At 47.2% G+C, this 21,456-nt stretch overlaps 1 protein-coding gene across 1 annotated transcript in view; it reads right to left on the bottom strand.

The window, feature by feature from the left end:
* The window catches only part of ASTN2 (astrotactin 2), a 783,945-nt gene that overhangs the window by 353,536 nt on the left and 408,953 nt on the right, over nucleotides 1-21,456 (bottom strand). The window contains exon 11 of the mRNA XM_056860152.1: nucleotides 19,915-20,052. Coding sequence (XP_056716130.1) covers nucleotides 19,915-20,052 — 138 coding nt within the window. The remainder of the gene's footprint in view (nucleotides 1-19,914; nucleotides 20,053-21,456) is intronic.

Below are 21,456 nucleotides of genomic sequence, written 5' to 3' on the forward strand. Positions count from 1 at the left end.
GCTGGGCCTCCAAGCCAGATTCGGGGTTACCTTCAGCCAACACTCTGGTTCAACAGGCCTTCTAATCGATGCTGATCAACCCACAGTCCTAGGGCTCTGCTGACAGCTTCTGCCTCTGGTCTCCCTCTGCTTCCACCACCTCATTTCTATTCCTGTCTATTGTTTCCTTTGCTGGAAAACTGCAGGGCCACTCGGCTACCGCAATATCCTTTAAAAACTCTTAAGTGAAAAGGAAGGGGACGCACGCTGCACTCGGCTCCTAACCCGCGCCTGCCGCGCAAGCATCCCAGCTTCCCAGCCAGGCTGCAGACAAGCCATCCATAATTTGTAATGACAGAGCACACAGCTGGTTAAAAGGAGCGATTACACAGTCCAGTGGGTCAACAATTGCTTGACCATTTATTAAAGCATCTATATTAAGTGCCTGATAACAACCTTTTCATATGAAAGGACCATACGTAGGCAGCTTCACATTAAAGGGAGATTATGGAGAGATGGGTTATGAGCAGAGTCAGATGAATTTGAAGGGGGAAGAGTTTTGGCCCAAGGACTGATGCATACAATACGGCTTTTTATTGCAAAGGGAAAGTAGTGAGTAGCGTGGTGTAATGGTTAAGAGCGGTGGTTTGGAGTGATGGACTGATCTGGAGAACCGGGTTCGATTCCCCACTCCACATGAACGACGGATGCTGATCTGGTGAACTGGATTTCTTTCCCCACTCCTACACATGAATCCAGCTGGGTGACATTGGGCTACTCACACACTCTCAGCCCCACTTACCTCACAGGGTGTCTGCTGTGGGGAGGGGAAGGAAAGGTGATTGTAAGCCTGTTTGATTCTTCTTTAAGTGGTAGAGAAAGTTGGCATATAAAAACCAACTCTTCTTCATCTTCTTCCTCTCTCCCCACTGCAAAGGCTTCCTCCACCCTTACTATGCCCTCTGCACGTTTTTTCACTCTGAAAATGACTGCACAATGTTCTAGAGAAAAGGAGACGATCACTTAGAAAGGGATTCCAAAACAAGTGTGAAAATATTTGGCAGGGGATTCCATCCAGGCCACGTTACAAATGACTTTTTAAAAAGTTTGCATATACACCTTAAGTCAGGGGTCTGCAAACTGTGGCTCCCGAGCCGCATGCGGCTCTTTGGCTCGTTGAGTGAGGCTCTCTGAACTTGGTTCGGAGCCCCTGCTCTTGCGCCCGCTCGCGCCGGCAGCCGGGATGCAGAGCCGGCACGCCTGAGAGAGAGAGAGAGAGAGAGAGAGCGGGAGAGCGGTTGCGCTCTCCCCCCCCCCCACCGTGGAGAATGGCCAGGTCCCCCTTTCCCTTGCCCTCAATGGTTGGGAGGCTAAAGCCTCCCCTCCCCTCTAGCTGTGCGATTGCTGGGCAGGCGGGTTGGCGGTTCCTGCCCCCCGTCTATCAGCTGTTGGGCGGGGCGGGCTTCCTTTGGTAGACCTGGCCTCCGGCTGAGTCCCATTGGGAGGCCATGTCTACCCACTGGCTTTCTTGGCGGTAGATCTGGACTCCGAGGAGGGGAAAAAGTCCCCCTTCAGAGGCCAGGTCTACCCATTGGCTTCTATGAGCCTCCGGAGGCCAGGTCTACTGCCAAGAAAGCCAATGGGTAGACCTGGCCTCCCAATGGGACTCAGCCAGAGGCCAGGTCTACCAATAGGCTTTTATGGCGGTAGACCAGGCCTCCAGATGAGGACTCCGGACGGGGAGGGGGAAATGGCAGGGACTTACAATTTAATTTTTATCAATAAATAAGATCACTATTAAGTATGATATCAAGTTTTATTCAGTGTACCTATAGTTTAATTAAGACTTAAAACTTTAATTAAAGTTTATTAAGTTAATAAACAGTGTACCTACCTATATAGTTTAAGTTTAAGAAATTTGGCTCTCAAAAGAAATCTCAATTGTTGTACTGTTGATATTTGCCTCTTTTGACTAAGGAGTTTGCCAACCCCTGCCTTAGGTGTTTCAAGTGTATACTTAATATATATATTAGCTGAACTGAATGTGGTTCATGCTTCCTACCCTGTGTTTTGTGAAGGAAGAAAGGTAATATATAAATGCATAAAACTAAATAAGCTAGATAGGTAGTCGGAGGGAAGGTGGCATAGTATAGCCGGATCTCATCTGATCTCAGAAGCTAAGCAGGGTCTTAGATGGGAGACCACCAGTCTTAGTAAATGGGTGCATGGTAGCACAGTTACAGCTTGTGCTGTTAAAGAGGAGAGGAGCAGATTTCAGCCCAGACATTTAATTTATTCTCTCACCCTGAAAATTCCAAATTTATTGTGTCAATATTGATTTTGTACTTTGATGGTTGACACCTAAAGATGACTTCTGTGTTAGCTAACCTTAAGTGTCGCAGTAAGGGTAACACATTTCTAGCTGGGTGTGCTTGATTCTCTTGTACACATGGTAATTTTGAAGGAAGCCGACAGGCCAGTACCAACCATCCAACCCGCAATATCCATCTTGAAATGATCCCTGGCACTTGCAAAGCTGAGAAGTTGACCCAGCAGGAGTTGTGCGGCACAGACTGGTGCTTTCCCCCAAAGATAGTTGGTTCTCCGGTGTTCACCCTGATGGTTTTAATCCCTGGGGCACTGACTCTTGGTATGTTGCCAGGTATCATTCTAAATGCTTATACAAGCCCTATGTGGCTGGGGGACCCAGTACATCGGCTGTGTGTGTTAAGTGCTGTCAGGTCGCTTCTGTCTCATGGCAACCCTATGAATCAATGTCCTCCAAAACATTCTTTCCTGAACAGATCTGCTCAGATCTTCCAAATTGAGGGTCGTGGCTTCCTTTATAGAGTCAATCCATCTCTTGTTGGGTCTTCCTCTTTTCCTGCTGCCCTTAACTTTTCCTAGCATGACTGTCTTTTCTAGTGACTCTTGCCTTCTCATAATGTGACCAAAGTACGACAGCCTCGGTTTAGTCATTTTAGCTTCTGGGGTCAGTTCAGGCTTGATTTGATCTATAACCCACTGATTTTTTGGGGGGCAGTCCACAGTGTCTATAACTCTCTCCTTCAACACCACATTTCAAAGGAATCTACTTTCTTCCAATCAGCTTTCTTTATTGTCCAGCTTTCATAACCAAACATAATAATAGGGAATATGATGACATGCATTAACTTGACCTTGGTTGCCAGTGACACATCTTTACACTTCAGAATCTTTTCTAGCTCCTTCATGGCTGCCCTTCCCAGTCTCTGATTTCTTGGCTGCAGTCCCTTTTGGTTGATGATGGAGCCAAGGAATAGAAAGTCTTGAACGATTTCAATTTCCTCATTGTTAACCTTAAAGTGGAATAATTCTCCTTTAGTCATTATTTTTGTCTTCTTGATGTTCAGCTGTAGTCATGTAGTAAATCAGCTATCCATTCCCATGGGAACTGCTGGTATATCAAGGTAACCAGCTGATGTCCTGCTCTAACCTGCAGAAGTTAGGTGAGTTGTCATCCCGGCCCCCTCTGACAAAGAGCACCAATTACGACTTTGGATTTCAGGGTGTTTTAAGCTGTTAAAAATGCAGCGTCTTTTGCCACAGTTCATTCCAGTCTATATTTCATCCTTGTTTTAATGTTGAATGTAATCTTCAGCAAAGAGCCCCGTGGCGCAGAGTGGTAAGCTGCAGTACTGCAGTCCAAGCTCTGCTCACGACCTGAGTTCGATCCCAACAGAAGTTGGTTTCAGGTAGTCAGCTCAAGGTTGACTCAGCCTTCCATCCATCCGAGGTCGGTAAAATGAGGACCCAGTTTGCTGGGGGTAAAGGGAAGATGACTGGGGAAGGGACTGGCAAACCACCCCGTAAACAAAGTCTGCCTAGGAAACATCGGGATGTGAAGTCACCCCATGGGTCAGGAACGACCCGGTGCTTGCACAGGGAACCTCTACCTTTAAAAAAAAAAATCCACTTCAGAGAGCACTGGTGAAAAGGTGGGCTATGCATCTCTAAAAATAAAATAGAATTAAGTGGGAGTTCAGGAACATGACTCAAGGCTAAGGCCAGTTGCGCAACACAACATGGGCACTGAATAAGGTTTTGTAACCACCAAACTGCTGTTTCTGTTCACGTCTTCCATTCGTAGCAGACCAATAATATGATGAAGAAAAGTCATCCCAACCGAAGCCATACTCAAAACCAAGCTTAATCCCAAAGATGCATTTTGTTCCACAACACGTTCAGCTTTTCCATTCCAGTTTTCTTTCTCAGTTGAAAAGATATTAAAGCTCTATGTAAGCTCACAAACCAGAAGGCATCTTGGGAGACCCCCATTGTAGAATTCCCCAAGTTTGGCAATGCTATGCCATGATGGGTCCCTTCCTCCCATGTAATATATTACACTTCTAGGTTTTTTAGTTTAAGCCAATAACAACACTTTACATCAAACTCCCCAGAGGACTTGCTTGAAGTAAAATTGATTACTTCTCAGTAGTTCATCAAGAAAGAAAATCAAGAGAATTCCCAGGACGGGATTTATTTCCTGCCTCCGTTTTATTAATTTCTTCTTTCTTCATGGTTTCACAAACACCTCCCCTGTCCCCAGTTTGACACAATCCTTGACAAAGCAACAACCTCCACCAATCTAGCTTATATGCATGTAAGTGCGGTCAAGCCACAGACGACTTATGGCGACCCCAGCAAGGGGATTTCAAAGCATGGGAGAAGCAGAGGTGGGTTGCCATTGCCTCCTCTCCAGAGCCTTCCTTGGTGGTCTCCCATCCAAGACCCTGCTTACCTTCTGAGATCTCATGAGATTGTGCCATACCATGCCGCCTTCCTTCCATATAAGAAGAAGAGTTGGTTTTTATATGCTGACTTTCTGCACCAGTTAAGGGAGAATCAAACCAGCTTACAATCACTCTCCCTTCCCCTCCCCACAATAGACACCCCTTGAGGTAGGTGGGGCTGAGACAGCTGTGACTAGCCCAAGGTCACCCAGCTGGCTTCGTGTGTAGGAGTGGGGAAACAAATCCAGTTCACCAGTTTAGCCTCCACCACTCATGTGAAGGAGTGGGGAATCAACCACCACTCTTACCCTGTGAGGTAGGTGGGGCTGAGAGAGTGCGACTAGCCCAAGGTCACCCAGCTGGCTTCATATGTAGAGGTGGGGAAACAAATCCAGTTCACCAGTTTAGCCTCCACCACTCATGTGAAGGAGTGGGGAATCAAACCTGGTTCTCCAGTTCAGAGTCCACTGCTCCAAACCACCACCCTTATCCACTACACCACGCTATATCGTACCCTTTGCAGTTCTTCTCGCCATTATCACCTCACTGAGGCAAAGTCTTACAAGTGAGAGACTGTTTTCAGCATCCTGTTTTCAGTCAACCCCTAAGCTGAGGATTTTGCAAATCAAATGGCCTGAAAGGGGGAGGATTCCACCCTATACAACAAAACTCACCATGGAGTTGTAGTGCTAATAAAAAGAGGTGGGAGACACAGGTGAGAGACTCGAAAGTGACCCTCAAGATAAATATCATCCGATTGTCATTGGCGTAAAAAACAGCAGCAGAGGCCAATTAACATAAATTATCTTTGCAGGTTTGTTGGTTGGCTGGCCTTGCTCTCAACCAGGTTATTTGTCTCAGAGTTATGAGGGAAGATCAGTGACGCACACACCCCTTCTGATCTCCTCCCTTCCCCATCCTCCTTGTGCCTCCAGCTCCACTTTGTGCAACAAGCTGTCATTTAAGTCATCCCTCTGTTAGGCGGTTTATAGGGCTTCCATATACAGAACTAGGAGCCCCATGGCGCAAGCGGCAAACTGCAGCACCACAGTCCAAGCTCTGTTCACGACCCAAGTTTGAGCCCAATGGAAGTCAGCTTCAGGTAGCCGGCTCAAGGATGACTCAGCCTTCCATCCTTCCGAGGTGGGTAAAACGAGTACCCAGCTTGCTGGGGGTACAGTGTCGGCGACTGGGAAAGGCAATGGCAAACCACCCCATAAACATAGCCTGTGTAGTAAATGTTGTGATGTGACGTCACCCCATGGTTCATTAGTGACCCAGTGCTTGCACAGGGGACTACCTTTAGGTTTTATATACAAAATAATATCCTTTCCTTCCTTTATCCCTTAGAAGCTCCTTGATCCATTGATCTTGAACAGCGTAAATCTAATGTCTGAGGGATATAAGGACTGAAATAAATCTTGCCACCCACAATGTAGCCTTGGGATCCCTGTCTCATAATAAAAAAGGCATTATGTCAGACACAGAGGCATTAGATATATATGTTAAAAGGGGAGAGATGTAACGTGAACAAAGTTCCTCATAAAAGCGGCATTCCAAGAGGGCATGAACAGAATAATATCTGGAATGCGTATCCTCCAGAGTATGTGTTCTCCAGAGCCCCCTGTAGTCAGGAACCTGAGCCAGTGGTTGAGCAAGCAGAGGTTCTGTTGTGATCACACAATGAGAGACCTGAAGTCTGAAGTGGTGTAGTCTGAAAAGGAGGCCTTCATTGGAGGAGCTCCTAGCCTCCTTGCATTCCCTAGTAACCCAGTCCTTCTTGCACTTCATAGAATCACAGAGGTGAAAAAGATCACCAAGGACATCTAGACCAACCCCCTGCACAATGCATGCAATTCACAACTACCTCCCCCCACACCCCCAGCGGCCCCTACTCCATGCCCAGAAGATGGCCAAGATGCCTTCCCTCTCATGATCTGCCTAAGGCCATAGAACCAGAGCTGACAGATGCTCATCTAGCCTCTGCTTAAAAACCTCCAGGGAAGGAGCACTTACCATCTCCTGAGGAAGCCTGTTCCACTGAGGAACTGGCCTAACTGTTAGAACCACTCTAACTGTTAGAAAGAAACCTTCCTCCCCTTGGTTTCGACTGGAACGAGACAGGACAGCTACCATGCCACATTACTACTATGCACCACGTTGAGCACTGATGCCATCAAATGTTCACTGGAAATAAAAAGCCATCTGCAATAGCCACAACACATGTACCAACGCTTTATCTGGTTTCACCAATAGCTCTTCCCTTGATTTGTGCAATCTTTGAAGGTGATCTCTATGACTCACTTTCAAGACCCAAAGAACCCTCCTCTCCCTGGCATGGGGACATTTGTCTCTGGTGATGACAGTAACACCACTGAGGTGCAGAAATTAACACACCATGTCCTGCAAAGCGATGATCAATTTGCTCCCTCCCGTTAAACCCCCCCATTCATCACCAGCACCCGCTGTCAGGAGTGCAGGGACGCCTTTATTGGCGGCAGTTGATGCCGTTATTGACAGAGCAATAGACTTTGAAGGGAGCTCCCTCCACGGTTCAATGCAGCCATTGATTCAAGGGCCTGATAAAGGACTCGCTGGGAGGCTAGCCATTCTCTCTCGGCAGCAGGCAGCTTGTGCAGACACGTCTCCCAGAGGCAAAAGAGGGCTTGCTTGGCCCCATTGCGAGCTCTAATGCACCATTGGCCGTCAACTTACCTTTCATACAGCACTCTCAATGTCCAAAGGGTGTTACAGGGCTAAAGTTCAAAGGGCCATGGCTCAGTGGTATAGCATCTGTTTGGTATGCAGAAAGTCTCAGGTTCAATCACCAACATCTCCAGTTAAAGGGACTAGACAATGTGAAAGACCTCTGCCTGAATCCCTGGAGAGCTGCTGCCAGTTTGATTAGACAATACTGACTTTGATGGACCAAGGGTCTGATTCAGTATAAGGCAGCTTCATGTGTTCATGTGTGTGTACCTTGTTTTGCCTTCACTTGAAGGAGATCATGAATATTCCCATTTTGCAGATGTGGAACTGAAGCTGGAAGACCGCCATTTTCCATAAGAGGTAACCAAACAAATAGGGTCACCGGCTCTGGGTTGGGAAAAAATACCAGGTGATTTGGGGGCGGAGCCTGAGGAGGGGAAGGACTTCGTTGCCAAAGTGGCCATTTTCTCCAATTGCCAAAGTGGCCATTTTCTCCAGGTGAACTGATCTCTATTGGCTGGAGATCAGTTGTAATAGAGGGAGATCTCCAGCTACCACCTGGAGGTTGGCAACCCTACTAAAGAAGCCCTGGCCAGTCTTCGTTTAAAGTGAAGTATCATAAGAACATAACAGCAGCAGGGATCAATCTAGTCCAGCATGTTGTTTCCTACAGTGGCCAACCAAATATGCTGGAAACCGTACAAGTACAGAAGCCAAAGTCTTCCCTTTACCTTCCTTCAATTATTCCAAGATTCACTCCTTCTGAACATGGAGATTCAATTTAGCAACTAAGAGACAAATCCTCTATGGTTGTGTCTAATTTCCTTTTCACGTCATATGAGCTAGCGGCCATCTCTGCATTCTGTGGAAACCAAGTCCGCCAGATTCAAGTCCAATGCTCCTCTTCATTGGGCTACATCAGTAAAGACAAATCTAGGGGGAAGGAAGGAAAAACACGGGAACCACAGCCATCTTTCCTGCTAGCCTTCAAGCAGCACAAAGTCTTGCATAGGTTCCATAAGGAAGTCAGAAGACAAGGTTAGGGGAACAGCCATTTGAATAAGAGAAGGGCTGTGGCTCAGTGGTAGAGCATCTGCTTGGCATGCAGAAGGTCACCAGGTTCAATCGCCGGCATCTCCAGTTAAAGGGGCTAGGCAAGTAGGTGATGTGAAAGACCTCTACCTGAGACCTTGGAGAGCCGCTGCCAGTCTGAGTAGACAATACTGAATTTGATGGACCAAGGGTCTGATTCAGTATAAGGCAGCTTCATGTGTTCAACGCTGCAAAAGAATGCCAAAAGGAAGTCAGCTCGCGAGTAAAATTAAGATGAATCGACAGCGAGCTCAAGAGAAAAAGCATTCTTCCGCTGAATGCCTGACGCTCCATCAGGGCACCTCAAAAGCTTGTCAGGCAAACGCAGGGCCTTTATATCTTTCTATGGTTACCATAACGATAGAGCCATAAGTCATGTCGGCAGCAGCTGAGGCTCCGCTCCCATGATTTATGTCTGCGGAGGCTAAAAATTATAAACTTTTTTTATATTTTGGAATCGGCGACAAAGCAAGAAGCCCCCTCGTTTCTTGGCGGGGCGGGAACTGCTGAGCAAGAGTAACTGGTGAGCGAGGGCAGACAGGATGGTGTGAAGCAGGAACCAGGGCAAAACCGAAGGGTTTGCTCCTCTTTTCCTGCCAGTGGTGGAAACCCCATGACTATCTCAGGCCCTTTTTCCTGAATCCATCCAGGTTCTTGCAAATTCATCTTCGAGCGCTATTAATTTGCTCCATCTTTGGTTTCAGGTCCCTTTCCCTAAGCTTGGTGTGTGAATTCTAAATAACACGGACACAATCAAGCTCAGATAATCAGGTTATCTGAAGAAGTGAGCTGTAGCTCACGAAAGCTCATACCCTGCCAGACATTTTGTCAGTCTTTAAGGTTCTACTAGACTCTTGCTCTTTTCTGCTGCTACAGACAGATGAACATGGCTACCCGTGATCGAAAACCAGGCTCATTATCGTGGCAAAAATACAGATTTGATCCATACCAGTACAGCCAAAAGTTGGTCGGCGGACCCTGCCATTCGGAACAACAGATCTCAACGGGCATCTTGGCCAGAGAGATCTGGCCCTGGAGAGTCCCTCTAGCTGGGGAAGGGAAGGAACCCAGCATCACAGAGCTGATTGGTCCAGCAGTGGCTGTTGTGGCTCCTGAACTGGACAAACCCCTCCATGCCACCACCTTGGGGACCTTTCCCACCCTTTCTGTGCCTCGTTGGGCATGGCGGAAGCTGCAACATCACCCAAGACAGAAGTGAGACTGCCATGGGAGACTACTACCGGGCCCATGCCTAGGACTCAGCTCACCTAGGACTCTAGAGCCAGCATGGTGTAGTGGTTAAGAGCATTGGTTTGGAGCGGTGGACTCTAATCTGGAGAACCGGGTTTGATTCCCCACTCCTCCACATGAGCGGTGGACGTTAATCTGAAGAGCCGGGTTGGTTTCCCCACTCCACATGAGCGACGGATGCTGATCTGGAGAACTGGGTTGGATTCCCCACTCCACATGAGCGACGGATGCTGATCTGGTGAGCTGGATTTGTTTCCCCACTCGTACACACGAAGCCAGCTGGGTGACCTTGGGCTAGCCACAGCTCTCTCAGCCCCACCTACCTCACAGGGTGTCTATTATAGGAAGGGAAGGCAATTGAAAGCTGGTTTTATTCTTCCTTAAGTGGTAGAGAAAGTCATCATATAAAAACCAACTCTTCTTCTTCCCTTCCCTGGCTTGGGTGTTAAAAGGTGGGCACAGCCTTGTTGTTGGCTCCTGCAAGAGTGAGGCACCAGCAGCGGGATTCTTGTAAGTGCCGCAGTTGCCATGCTCCTTTGTCCCAGCTGGGAGCAGGAGCGAATAAGGCCCTTTCCCACCACGTCGAGGTTGGACAGATATGAAAAGCTGCCAACTGGCCCACAGCTGAGGCCCAACTCACCTACTGATGCAAGAATAAAGAGGGAGTAGCGTCATGGTAGGTTCCCAACTAAAGTGGGGTGAAGGCAACTGGGTTCCTTCCAATTCCACTCCTAATTGCCCTGCTGGGAGTAGAAGTAACTGGGGAGCTCCTGGTCCAAGTGTGGAGGCTCATAGCCTAGCCCGCTCCTCCCAGGAGGCGAACCTTGAGGGAAACTGGGGGTCCACTCTATCAGAAGTGAACCTGCCATGACCTCGGGCAGCAGAACACTGAAGCCCTCCCTGACAGAAAACCGGGAGGGAGAAAAATAAAGAAAAGCTGCAGAGGCAAGGATTCACTGTGATGTTGAACTAGCGTGGCTGGCAATGACCTGTTAAGATATATTTGCTGAATGTAGTTGAAATCAGGCCATTCTTTTCTTCACGTTTGTTGATGTAATAGACATCCTGAAATGCTGGATATCTCTTACAAGGTGTGAGCTGTGAGCCATGTTTTAAGACACATGGACTAAATATTTTTAATATAAAGGCACACAGAATAATAGGCATTTATTTATTTATTACCTTGTATTATGTGTGTCTAAACGTCAGGATGTGTATTGTAAAATTATGCATATATGACCACGGAAGAAGGCCTCTAACAGGCCATTCCTGAGCTGGTGGCGTACGGTGACAGTGGGGAAGATGCGTGGCGGCGCCTCTTCCTAAGTTGATTCCCGGACGGCGTTAAACAAAAAAAAGCCGTTTCGCGGTTTTTTCTTGTTTAACTGGGGCCTTTCGCCCCATAGGGAACAGTGAGGCTGCGCCTGCTAAAAAGCAGGCACAGCACCGCTGTTCCCGGCGCCGGCGTAGCGGGCCGAACGGGGATAGGAAGCTGCCTAACCGGCGGTTCCTCCCCCCGGCCTGCCCCTGGAATACCCCCCTGCGCCGGCGTGGCCTCTCTACGCCATAGCCTGTGCCATGGAGAGGCCTCGCCAGTGGAGGGGTGCTCGGCCGCCACCGGGACTGGGCTCGCCGCCAGCGTAAGTGCGTGTAATCACGCGACTACACGCACTTACGCTGGCGGCGAGGCCAGTCCCGGTTGATCTGCCGCTCGGATTCACTGTGATCTTTAATGGGTAGGGTTGCCAGGTCCCTCTTAGCAACCGGCGGGAGGTTTTTGGGGCAGAGCTTAAGGAGAGCAGGGGTTTAGGGAGGGGAGGGACTTCAATGCCATAGAGTCAAATTGCCAAAGCAGCCATTTTCTCCAGGGGATCTGATCTCTATCAGCTGGAGATCAGTTGTAATAGCAGGAGATCTACAGCTAGTACCTGGTAGTTGGCAACCCTATTAATGAGCGGGGCTGGCAATGACCTGTTTGCTAGCCAGTAGGGTTGCCAGGTCCCTCTTCACCACCAGCAAGATGGGAGGAGCCTGAGGAGGGAGGGGTTTGGGGAGGGGAAGGACTTCAATGCCATAGAGCCCATTTGCCAAAGCGGCCATTTTCTCCAGGTGAAATGATCTCTATTGGCTGGAGATCAGTTGTAATAGCAGGAGATCTCCAGCTGGTCTCTGGAGGTTGGCAACCCTACTAGCCAGACAGGGCTACAACTCAGTAATCAAGGAAGAAACCTGTCCCATCAGGAGTTACCAAAAAAGGTTAGTGACCCTGACTACCTCCAGGGAGGAGCCATTTCATATTAACAAACACTGCCCCACCCTGTACCATCAAAGAATGTGCATGCTGAACAGTTTTGGTGTTGAATTCATTAGTGCCAGCATGGTGTAGTGGTTAAGAGTGGTGGATTCTAATCTGGAAAACTAGGTTCGATTCCCCACTCCTCCACATGAGCGGTGGACTCTAATCTGGAGAACTGGGTTGGTTTCTCCTCTCCTACACATGAAGCCAGCTTGGTGACCTTGGGTTAGTCACAGTTCTCTTCGAGCTCTTTCTCAACCTCACCTACCCCAAAAGGTGTCTGTTGTGGAGAGAGGAAGGGAAGGAGATTGTAAGGTGGTTTGATTCTCCTTAAAAGGTAGAGAAAATCGGTGTATAAAAAACAACACTTCTTCTGAAGACACTCAAGCTTCTTGTTGGAAGACACATTCTCACCTGAAAATCCATTCAAAACCAACTTCAGAGCTTATAATAGGCAACTAAGGAGGGGGACATTAGAAAATTATCAGAGAAGAGCTCTGCTAACAGACAGGAACATGTATTAAGATGAAGCTGAAAACGACCTGGGAGATCCATGAATAAGCTCCTAACTCATTTGTTCAGTTTGGGTTTTTTTAAAGCAAAATACAAATTGCAAAATTGATTGCAACAGAGATGCTTGGAGGAGAAGTGGCTAAAGGTTGTCGCGATGGGGAAACACTAATAAATAATAATAAAAAGGAGCTTGCATGAGAACATTAAGGAATGCCTGAGACACGTCGGGCAAGGCAATTTGGAATGCTTTAGCAAAGACCCAGAGTAATTTTGATTCAAAGCCTTTGAGGTCTGACTCTGTTTGAGGATAATTTCCTCTTTTACTTTTCCAGAGGGGGTGGTAAGCCTTTTACCGGTATCACGTGCTGTTTTTATATTCAGCATCCCCTCCCCTCGGTAGCTATATTTTCTCTTGTAAAGTCAAATTTGGAACGCTTTAAGAGGGGAGTGGACATGTTCATGGAGGAGAAGGCTATTGATGACTACTGGTCAAAATGGATACTAGCCATGATGCATACCTATTCTCTCCAGGATCAGAGGAACATGCCTATGATAGTAGGTGCTGTGGAACACAGGGAGGATAATGCTGCTGCAGTTGTCTTGTTTGTGGGCTTCCTGGAGGCACCTGGTTGAGCAATGTGTGAACAGACTGCTGGACTGGATGGACCTGGGACTGATCCAGCATGGCTTTTCTTATGTTCTTATGAGCATGCCTATGATATGAAGTGCTTTGGAACACAGGCAGGATAACGCTTCTGAAGTCGTCTTGCTTGTGGACTTCCTGGAGGCACCTAGTTGGTCACTGTGTGAACAGACTGCTGGACTTGATGGGCCCATGGCCTTTCTTATGTTCTTATGCCTATGATATTAGGTGCTGTGGAACACAGGCAGGACAGTGCTGCTGCAGTTGTCTAGTTTGTGGGCTACATAGAGGCACCTGGCTGGCCACTGTGTGAACTGGACTTGACGGGCCTTGGTCTGATCCAGCATGGCTTTTCTTATGTTCAAATGCAATGGGGAGGGAGATTTGACCACACACAAAAAAAAAGGCGCGTGAAAAAAGGGTTAGGTTAGTTACCGCCTCCCCTGGAGCCATGGTTGCAGTCAAACTCATAGCCTGCTGGCCCACCTTTCAAATTTTCAGCCCACCACCCTCTGTTCTGCTAAAGACAAAGAAAGAGAAAAAGACAGGTGGTCAGTAGATTGTTCACAGACTCCTTGTCATGGTACCTTCCAGGGTGGATTTGATTTAAATCAAATCGATTTAAATCACGATTTAAATCACTAGTCAGTAATAATAGATTTAAATCATGGTTTTCTACAAAAATACCTGTGAAGTATTCTGCTCAAAAGAACGCACTTTCCTTTTCACAGAATCCTTTTTACTGCTTGCCCCTCCCTCCTCACACTTAGCTCCTTGTGCAGATCTATTTCACTCCAGACAATCTTCTATTCATTGAACTTCTTGTAACTTAGCACTTAAGATGTAAAGGGTTGATTCTGTATACATAGATTTGCAAAGGAACAATAGATTCAAGGTCTTTTTCTCAGCTCTGTATGTTTATTTTATAACATGTTTGCTGTGAAGAAGAGGCATGCTATCTCTGCAGACACAAATTCACAGTTTTGAGAACTGCAAAACCAAGCATCTATGATGATATATTCTAGATAGAAAAAAAATGCCCAAAATAATCTTACTGAAACCTCTGGAAGAGCATGATACTGTGAATGGATTAATGGAATTAATTTACCAAAAAATTAAACATTGCATGAATATACAGCCTCATGCTACATAATAAAAAACTAATCCTTATTTCACAATGAATAACCTTTGGACTATACTGTATCTTAAACAGAAAACTATCTTTAGATAGATTTTTCCTCAAAAAGCATTTTATTTTAAAAATCCCATTTAAATAAAAAACATCTGATTTTTAATTTATATATTAAAAAAATCACTGATTTTTATCCACCCTGATACCTTCACCATATCTGCATTCCCTGCAATGAATATTCATGAACTCCCAAACAAAAGGGTGACCAAACATCTATTTGGTTTTGGTATTCTTCCCAAAAGTGTGATGACAAACATAACCCTGAGTGATATGGATGTAAAGCTCCCACAATATAGTATATCCCAGGAACAAAAGTAGTATATGCTGGAGAACGCTGAAGGTTCCCCCCAAAAAGTGAACTGGTCTTTCCTAGGGGAGCACTATTAGTAATCTGGTAGGCTCACCTCCACTTACACATATGCAGTGAGCAGTTTCTGCAACAACACATTGTCTCCACTATGCCCATAGAATCTTTGAGCTGGAAGGGACCGCCAGGATCATCTAGTCCAACTCCCTGCACAATTGCAGGAAATTCACAACTACCTCCCCCCACACCCCCAGTGACCCCTACTCCATGCCCAGAAGATGGCCAAGATGCCCTCCCTCATGATCTCCCTGTCATAGAGTCAGCATTGCTGACAGATGGCCATCTAGCCTCTGCTTAAAAACCTCCAGGGAAGAAGAGCTTACCACCTCCCGAGGAAGCCTGTTCCACTGAGGAACTGCTCTAACTGCCCAAACAGCACATGAAGCTGTCTTATACTGGATTGGACCACTGGTCCATCAAGAACAATACAATCTACTCAGTCTGGCAGTGCTTCTCCAGGATCTGAGGGAGAGCTCTTTCCCATCACCTCATATCTGATCCTTTTAAGTGGAGATGCCAGGGATTGAAAATGGGACCTTCTGCATGCCAAACAGATGCTCTAGCACTGAGCCACAGACCACCCCTCCTTTCAATTGGAGGTGCCAGAGCTTGAACCTGGGACCTTGTGGATGCAAAGCAGATGCTCTACCACTGAGCCACAGCTCCTCCCCAGCAGCCTATATCTGTTCTCTATGTTAACTCCCATGATAGCATGTTCAATGTACAAGTCCTCAGGTTTTTACAAGCCCTCAGGCACAATTTTTGGGCATCCCCATTTGTTCTTTCTGGCCTGCTAAGGTTAAGCAAAATCGCTTCCAGCGAACCACCAGCCTTCATAACGTCCCTGTATCCCCTCCAGTAATGCAGAAACCCAGCATTGTATAGTGGTTAAGAGCTGTGGCTTGGCGCAGTGGAGTCTAATCTGGAGAACCTGGTTTGATTCCCCACTCCTCCACATGAGCGGCGGATGCTAACCTGGTGAACCGGGTTTGTTTCCCCACTCCTACACTTGAAGCCAGCTCTGTGACCTTGGGCTAGTCATAGCTCTCTTGAACACATGAAGCTGCCTTATACTGAATCAGTCCCTTGGTCCATCAAAGTCAGTATTGTCTACTCAGACAGGCAGCGGCTCTCCAGGTCTCAGGCTGAGGTCTTTTGCATCACCTACTTGCCTAGTTCCTTCAACTGGAGGTGCCGGGGACTGAACCTGGGACCTTCTGCATGCCAAGCAGATGTTCTACCACTGAGCCACAGCCCCTCTTAGAGCTCTCTCAGCCCCACCTACCTCACAGGGTGTCTGTTGTGGGGAGGGGAAGGGAAGGTGATTATAAGCCAGCTTGATTCTTCCTTAAGTGAAAACCTTCTCTTAAGAGAAAATCAGCATGTAAAAAAACAACTCTTCTACATCTGCTTCAAGGACTATTTGCTCACTTGCCGACCATAATCTTCTGATGCTCCCACAAATTTTCACTAATTAGTCATATTTAACCAGTCATATTAACACAGCCCCAAGAATCCAACAGCCCATAAAATGCAAAAATAATCACTGGTAAAAGCCTCCATCTCTAGAAAACAGAAGCCTTGTCTGAAGAAGCATTAAAAGGCAGTTCTCCAATCTCTCTCCCCCCCCCCCAACACACACACACACGGACTTTTATGCTGTGCTCAGACGTCTTCATTAAGATACAAGGCCATGCTGAGGCCTTCAACCTGAGAGCTATAAAGAACTTCATAAGGCTTCTCACAAAGCAGGTGCTTGGCAATTTCCCCCCATTAAACTCTCAGAGAACAGTGACCCCCAGGCAAAGGTGGCGGGCTAATAAGAGGCCTGAAGGAACATGTCGCGCTCGCGACTAAGGACTCCAGTGAAATACAGGCACAAAATGGCTATTAGTGGCATTACAACGGGGCAAAGATAGCATTGCAGCTAATGCAACGTGTCACAACACGGCCGAGCGGCAGCATCCTTATTCAAACAAGCACCAAGAAACAGAAGCCAAAGATGCCTCGCACTTTAGCGGATGTTGGCCCTAAGGCCCAAGGAACCTCACCGGCTGATCTCACAGAAACAGGGAGCCATGTTCCATCCAGATGGGAAGAGAAGCCCCGCCAGCATTTAGAATCAACCAGTGGGGAGGATGGGGGAAGAGGTGTGCTACTTCCAATATACCACACACATCACCAGAACTCTGGGGAGAGACCTTCTCACAAATCACAACAATCACAAAAACACACAAGGTTGGAAGAGACCACAAGGGCCATCAAGTCCAACTCTCTGCTATGCAGGATCCCACAATCAAAGCTCTCCTGACAGATGGCCATCCAACCTCTGCTTAAAGACCTCCAAAGACGGGGACTCCCCCCCCCCTCTGAGGCAGTGCATTCCATCGTCGAACCGCCCTCACCGTCAGAAAGTTCTTCCTAATGTTTAGGTGGAATTGCTTTTCTCTTAGTTTAAATCCATTACTCCGTGTCCTAGTCTTAGAGACAGTCCACCAACAACGGATGAGACTGACAGGGAGAAACTTTTCTCCCTCTCTCATCATACTAGAACGTGGGGTCATCTGCTGAAGCGGGAGGATGAGAGATTCAAAACAAAGAAAAGGAAGTATTTCTTCACACAACACATAGTGAAATTGTGGAACTCCCTGCCCCAGGATGTGGTGATGGCTGCCAACTTGGAAGGCTTTAAGAGGGGAGTGGACATGTTCATGGAGGACAGGGCTATTCATGGCTACTAGACAAAATGGATACTAGTCATGATGCATACCTATTCTCTCCAGGATCAGAGGAGCATGCCTATTATGTTAGGTGCTGTGGAAAACAGGCATGACAGTGCTGCTGCAAGCGTCTTGTTTGTGGGCTTCCAAGAGGCACCTGGTTGCCCCCTGTGTAAACCTTCTGGACTTGATGGACCTTGGTCTGATCAAGCTCTTAATGGAGTCCAGTGGAGAGAGCTGGACTCCGTCAAATGCAGGTAAAGCGGGCCACCCCTGGCCCCCGGACCTACCCAACCACATGATCTCAATTATTAAAGGATGTAATGCTAGCCAGCTCTCACCTAACCAATCCACTACAGCGTCCAGACTCGAGGACAGGGCCCAGATCCCAGCAGTTGACTGCTTTTCAAGCAGGAGGAAAAGCTAGGTGTCATCCTCGTATTGGTGGCACTCAATTCCATCCCTCCTGACAATCTCCACCAGAGGGTGCATACAGCTATGAAACAACATTGGGGAGAAGGTCAACCCCGTGGGACCCCACAGGTTAAGGCCCAGGGAGCCCATCTCTCTCCACCAATAGCTACCCTGTGTGAGCATCCCTGGAGGAACAAGGAGAACCCCCGCAGTGTGGTTCTCCTCACCCCAGGGAGGCTAGGCGGTCAACCAGGACCAGATGGTCAGCTGTGTCGAAAGCAGCTGACAGATCCAAGAGGACCTTTACCTTTAATAGGAGGTTGTCAACCAAGGCTGCCAGGGTTGACTCAGTGCCAAATCCTGGCTTGAAACTGGCTCATGAGGGATCCAGGGCCGATGTTTCATCCAGGAATTCCTCAAGCTGCTCGACCACTGCACGTTCAATCGCTTTTTCCAGGAATTGAAGGTTTGGCACTGGGCGGTAAATCGGCTAGGTCCTTCTCATTGAACAATGTTTTTCAGTTTAAAAAATAAGTAGAAAGAGAAGGAGTAACGCACATTCTACCAGCCTCATAAATCAGATGCTACCAAAAACTGAGATGCTACCAAAAACTGAGATCCAACAGGCAGATCTGCATCTGAAGAGAGTCTAAGTTCTAATGCAGACATAATAGATTGCTCCATGATTTCCAGTGTATTTGTGGAGCCTTCCATAATTCAACATCAAATATTTATTACCGCATTTATTAAATTTTGAATAATTTAGCATCTGCTGCATGTCACAAAGGTGCTTCCAGTTAACTGCTCTTTTTTTTTTTTTTTTTTTTTGCATCTGGGTATCTCCAGCTCTTAATAGCAGGAATGTAAATTGGGATGGAGGGGTGTCCCTTGATGGGGCAAGCGTCCCCCATGGACCTTTCCCAACTCCCTAATGCTTTGGCTCTGCCAACTTCCCATTTGGAAAGCAGAAACAACAAGTGGTTCATCAAATAAGTTAAGTGTCGAGAAGACACAAAATGGTAGATCATTCTGGTTCAGCCAGGTGAGCTTGAGCAGAGAAATGCAGATTCAACAACATAGAATCATAAGAGATGGAAGGTACCACCAGGATGATCTAGTCCAACCCCCTGCGCAATGCGGGAAATTCACAACTACCTCACCACCAACCCCCAGTGACCCATACTCCATGCCCAGAAGATGGCCAAGGTGCCCTCCCTCTCATGTTCTGCCTAAGGTCATAGAATCAGCATTGCTGACAGATGACCATCTAGCCTCTGTTAAAAACTTCCAGGGAAGGAGAGCTCACCACCTCCCGAGGAAGCCTGTTCCACTGAGGAACTGCTCTAACTGTTAGCAAGTACATGCTTAACCACTGTAGCATCTTTTAGTAGGGGGCTCTGGCAGATGGCCTGCAACCTACCTTATGAGGCAGGATACCAATGCCATCCCTGTCAGGAAACACGGTTAAGGATGACACCCTAGCTTGCAGAAGTTCTCTGACATGCTCAGCCACTGAGCCTATCTGTTTTGAGATGGCCTGAAAACCTGACCCGCGAGCGAAGGTTCAAAATTTCCAAATTCAGAATTCTTCTGCTTCAAATTCCAAAAGCTTGACCAGGCTCTCCAGCATGAACAGAGACTTCAACAGAGGATGAGCCAAGGAGGTCAGTCTGCCTCCTACTCTGCAAAGACATTCTCATGATCAAGATTTAATGCTGAGCAACGTGAAGACATGACAAATTCAGTGCGATGCTTTGACCAGAGAAGGAAGCTATTCCAGGAGTTCAGTGCAAATATTCCCTCCAGTTCAGAAATATCTTGAGGGACAGAACCATAGAGTTGGGTCGTACAGGCCATCTAGTCCAACCCCCCCCGCCCCCCTGCTCAATGCAGGATCAGCCTAGAGCATCCCCGATACAGAAATGTTGTGTTTTCCTGTTCAAAAATGCAGGGAGTGCCTGCTTACCTGACATCTGCTGGGTCTTCTGTCACCAGAACATCCGTTTTGCAGCTGGCAAGAGGGTTGATCGAAAGCTCCACGGGAGGCACAACAAAGCTCTTGCTGACCGGAAGCCAGAGGCCTTGGCCCAGGCTGTAGGTTGACCTTCAACAAAGACAGAAGAAAGAACAGAAGGCACAAATGATGCCAAGCACTGGACGCTTTGGATTCTCTGGTTCCAACGTCTGAGGCTCTATTTAGCACAGAATCATTGATGTAGTCGCCCTGACCTGGATGGCCCAGGCTTGCCTTGAAAACCCTGCAGGGTCCCCATAGGTCAGCTGTGACTTGAAGGCACACACGTGCACACAACTAAATAAACATTGGGTATCAACCCAAATTTTCTAGTTTTTTTTTTTAAATAAAATTTTATTAACAGTAATAAATACAATCACAGTTCACAGTCACAGGAACACATAAATACATAGTACATAAAGCAAACAAAACAACAACAACAGCAAAAATAGCAAAACTATAATTACTGCACTAATGGTTGAGGGATAAATATTTGTTATAAATTCTTATAAATAAATAAACACACACACACACATAAACACACACACACATGCACACACACACACACACATATATATGCCCTGACCTGGATGGCCCAGGCTAGCCTGATCTCGTCAGATCTCAGAAGCTAAGCAGGGTCAGCCCTGGTTAGTATTTGGATGGGAGACCACCAAGGAAGTCCAGGGTTGCTGTGCAGAGGAAGGCACTGGCAAACCACCTCTGTTAGTCTCTTGCCATGAAAACCCCAAAAGGGGTCTCCCTAAGTCGACTGCGACTTGAAGGCACTTTACACACACACATTGATGTTGTCAGCTATAGTACTGACCCATTTTTGATGGGCAGAGCTGCTGGACAAGAACAATCAGGGATGGGGAAAGGAGAGGCTGGACAGAACAACAGAAGGACCATTTGTAACTGAAGGGACCAGGATTTGAGCAATCTAAAGGCAAGCAGGTCAGGCGCAAAGTGCAAAAGAGCATCTATGGCCTGAAACAGGCGGCAAGAAGTTGGAATGGGAAATTTCCTGTCCTCACTCTCCTGTCTCACTGCTGACTCGCTGCCCCTGTGGGGTCTTCTTCCCATCTTTGTGCACCAGACATTTCCTATGCCAACAATAACATCAGCTGTCGCAGGAATCAAGTTTTCCTCTGATCAGTTTACACGTTCAAGAGATAAAACACACACAAAGTGGACTGCAATTTTGAAAATGACTGCAGCGCCTTCCTCTTTCTCCTGCTCATCAACTGAGACCTTTCTGCTGAGGACCTGTTCTGTGCTCCCTCACCTGCAAACCAGGTGAGTGAGCCCCACAGAGATGAGGCAATTTTGGTTGCGGCACCTCAATTGTGGAACTTCCTCCCTACAGAGATTTACTGGTGCCCATCTTCAAGTTGCTGGAGACCATCTCAGAAAAAAAAATGCTAAGATACATATTTAAAATAATTTACAGTGACCCAAGATAATTTATGGAAGCCAAAGAAAGTGGCATACCAT

Source organism: Euleptes europaea, chromosome 14 (genome assembly GCF_029931775.1).
Source record: "Euleptes europaea isolate rEulEur1 chromosome 14, rEulEur1.hap1, whole genome shotgun sequence".
Classification (NCBI taxonomy): Eukaryota; Metazoa; Chordata; class Lepidosauria; order Squamata; family Sphaerodactylidae; genus Euleptes; species Euleptes europaea.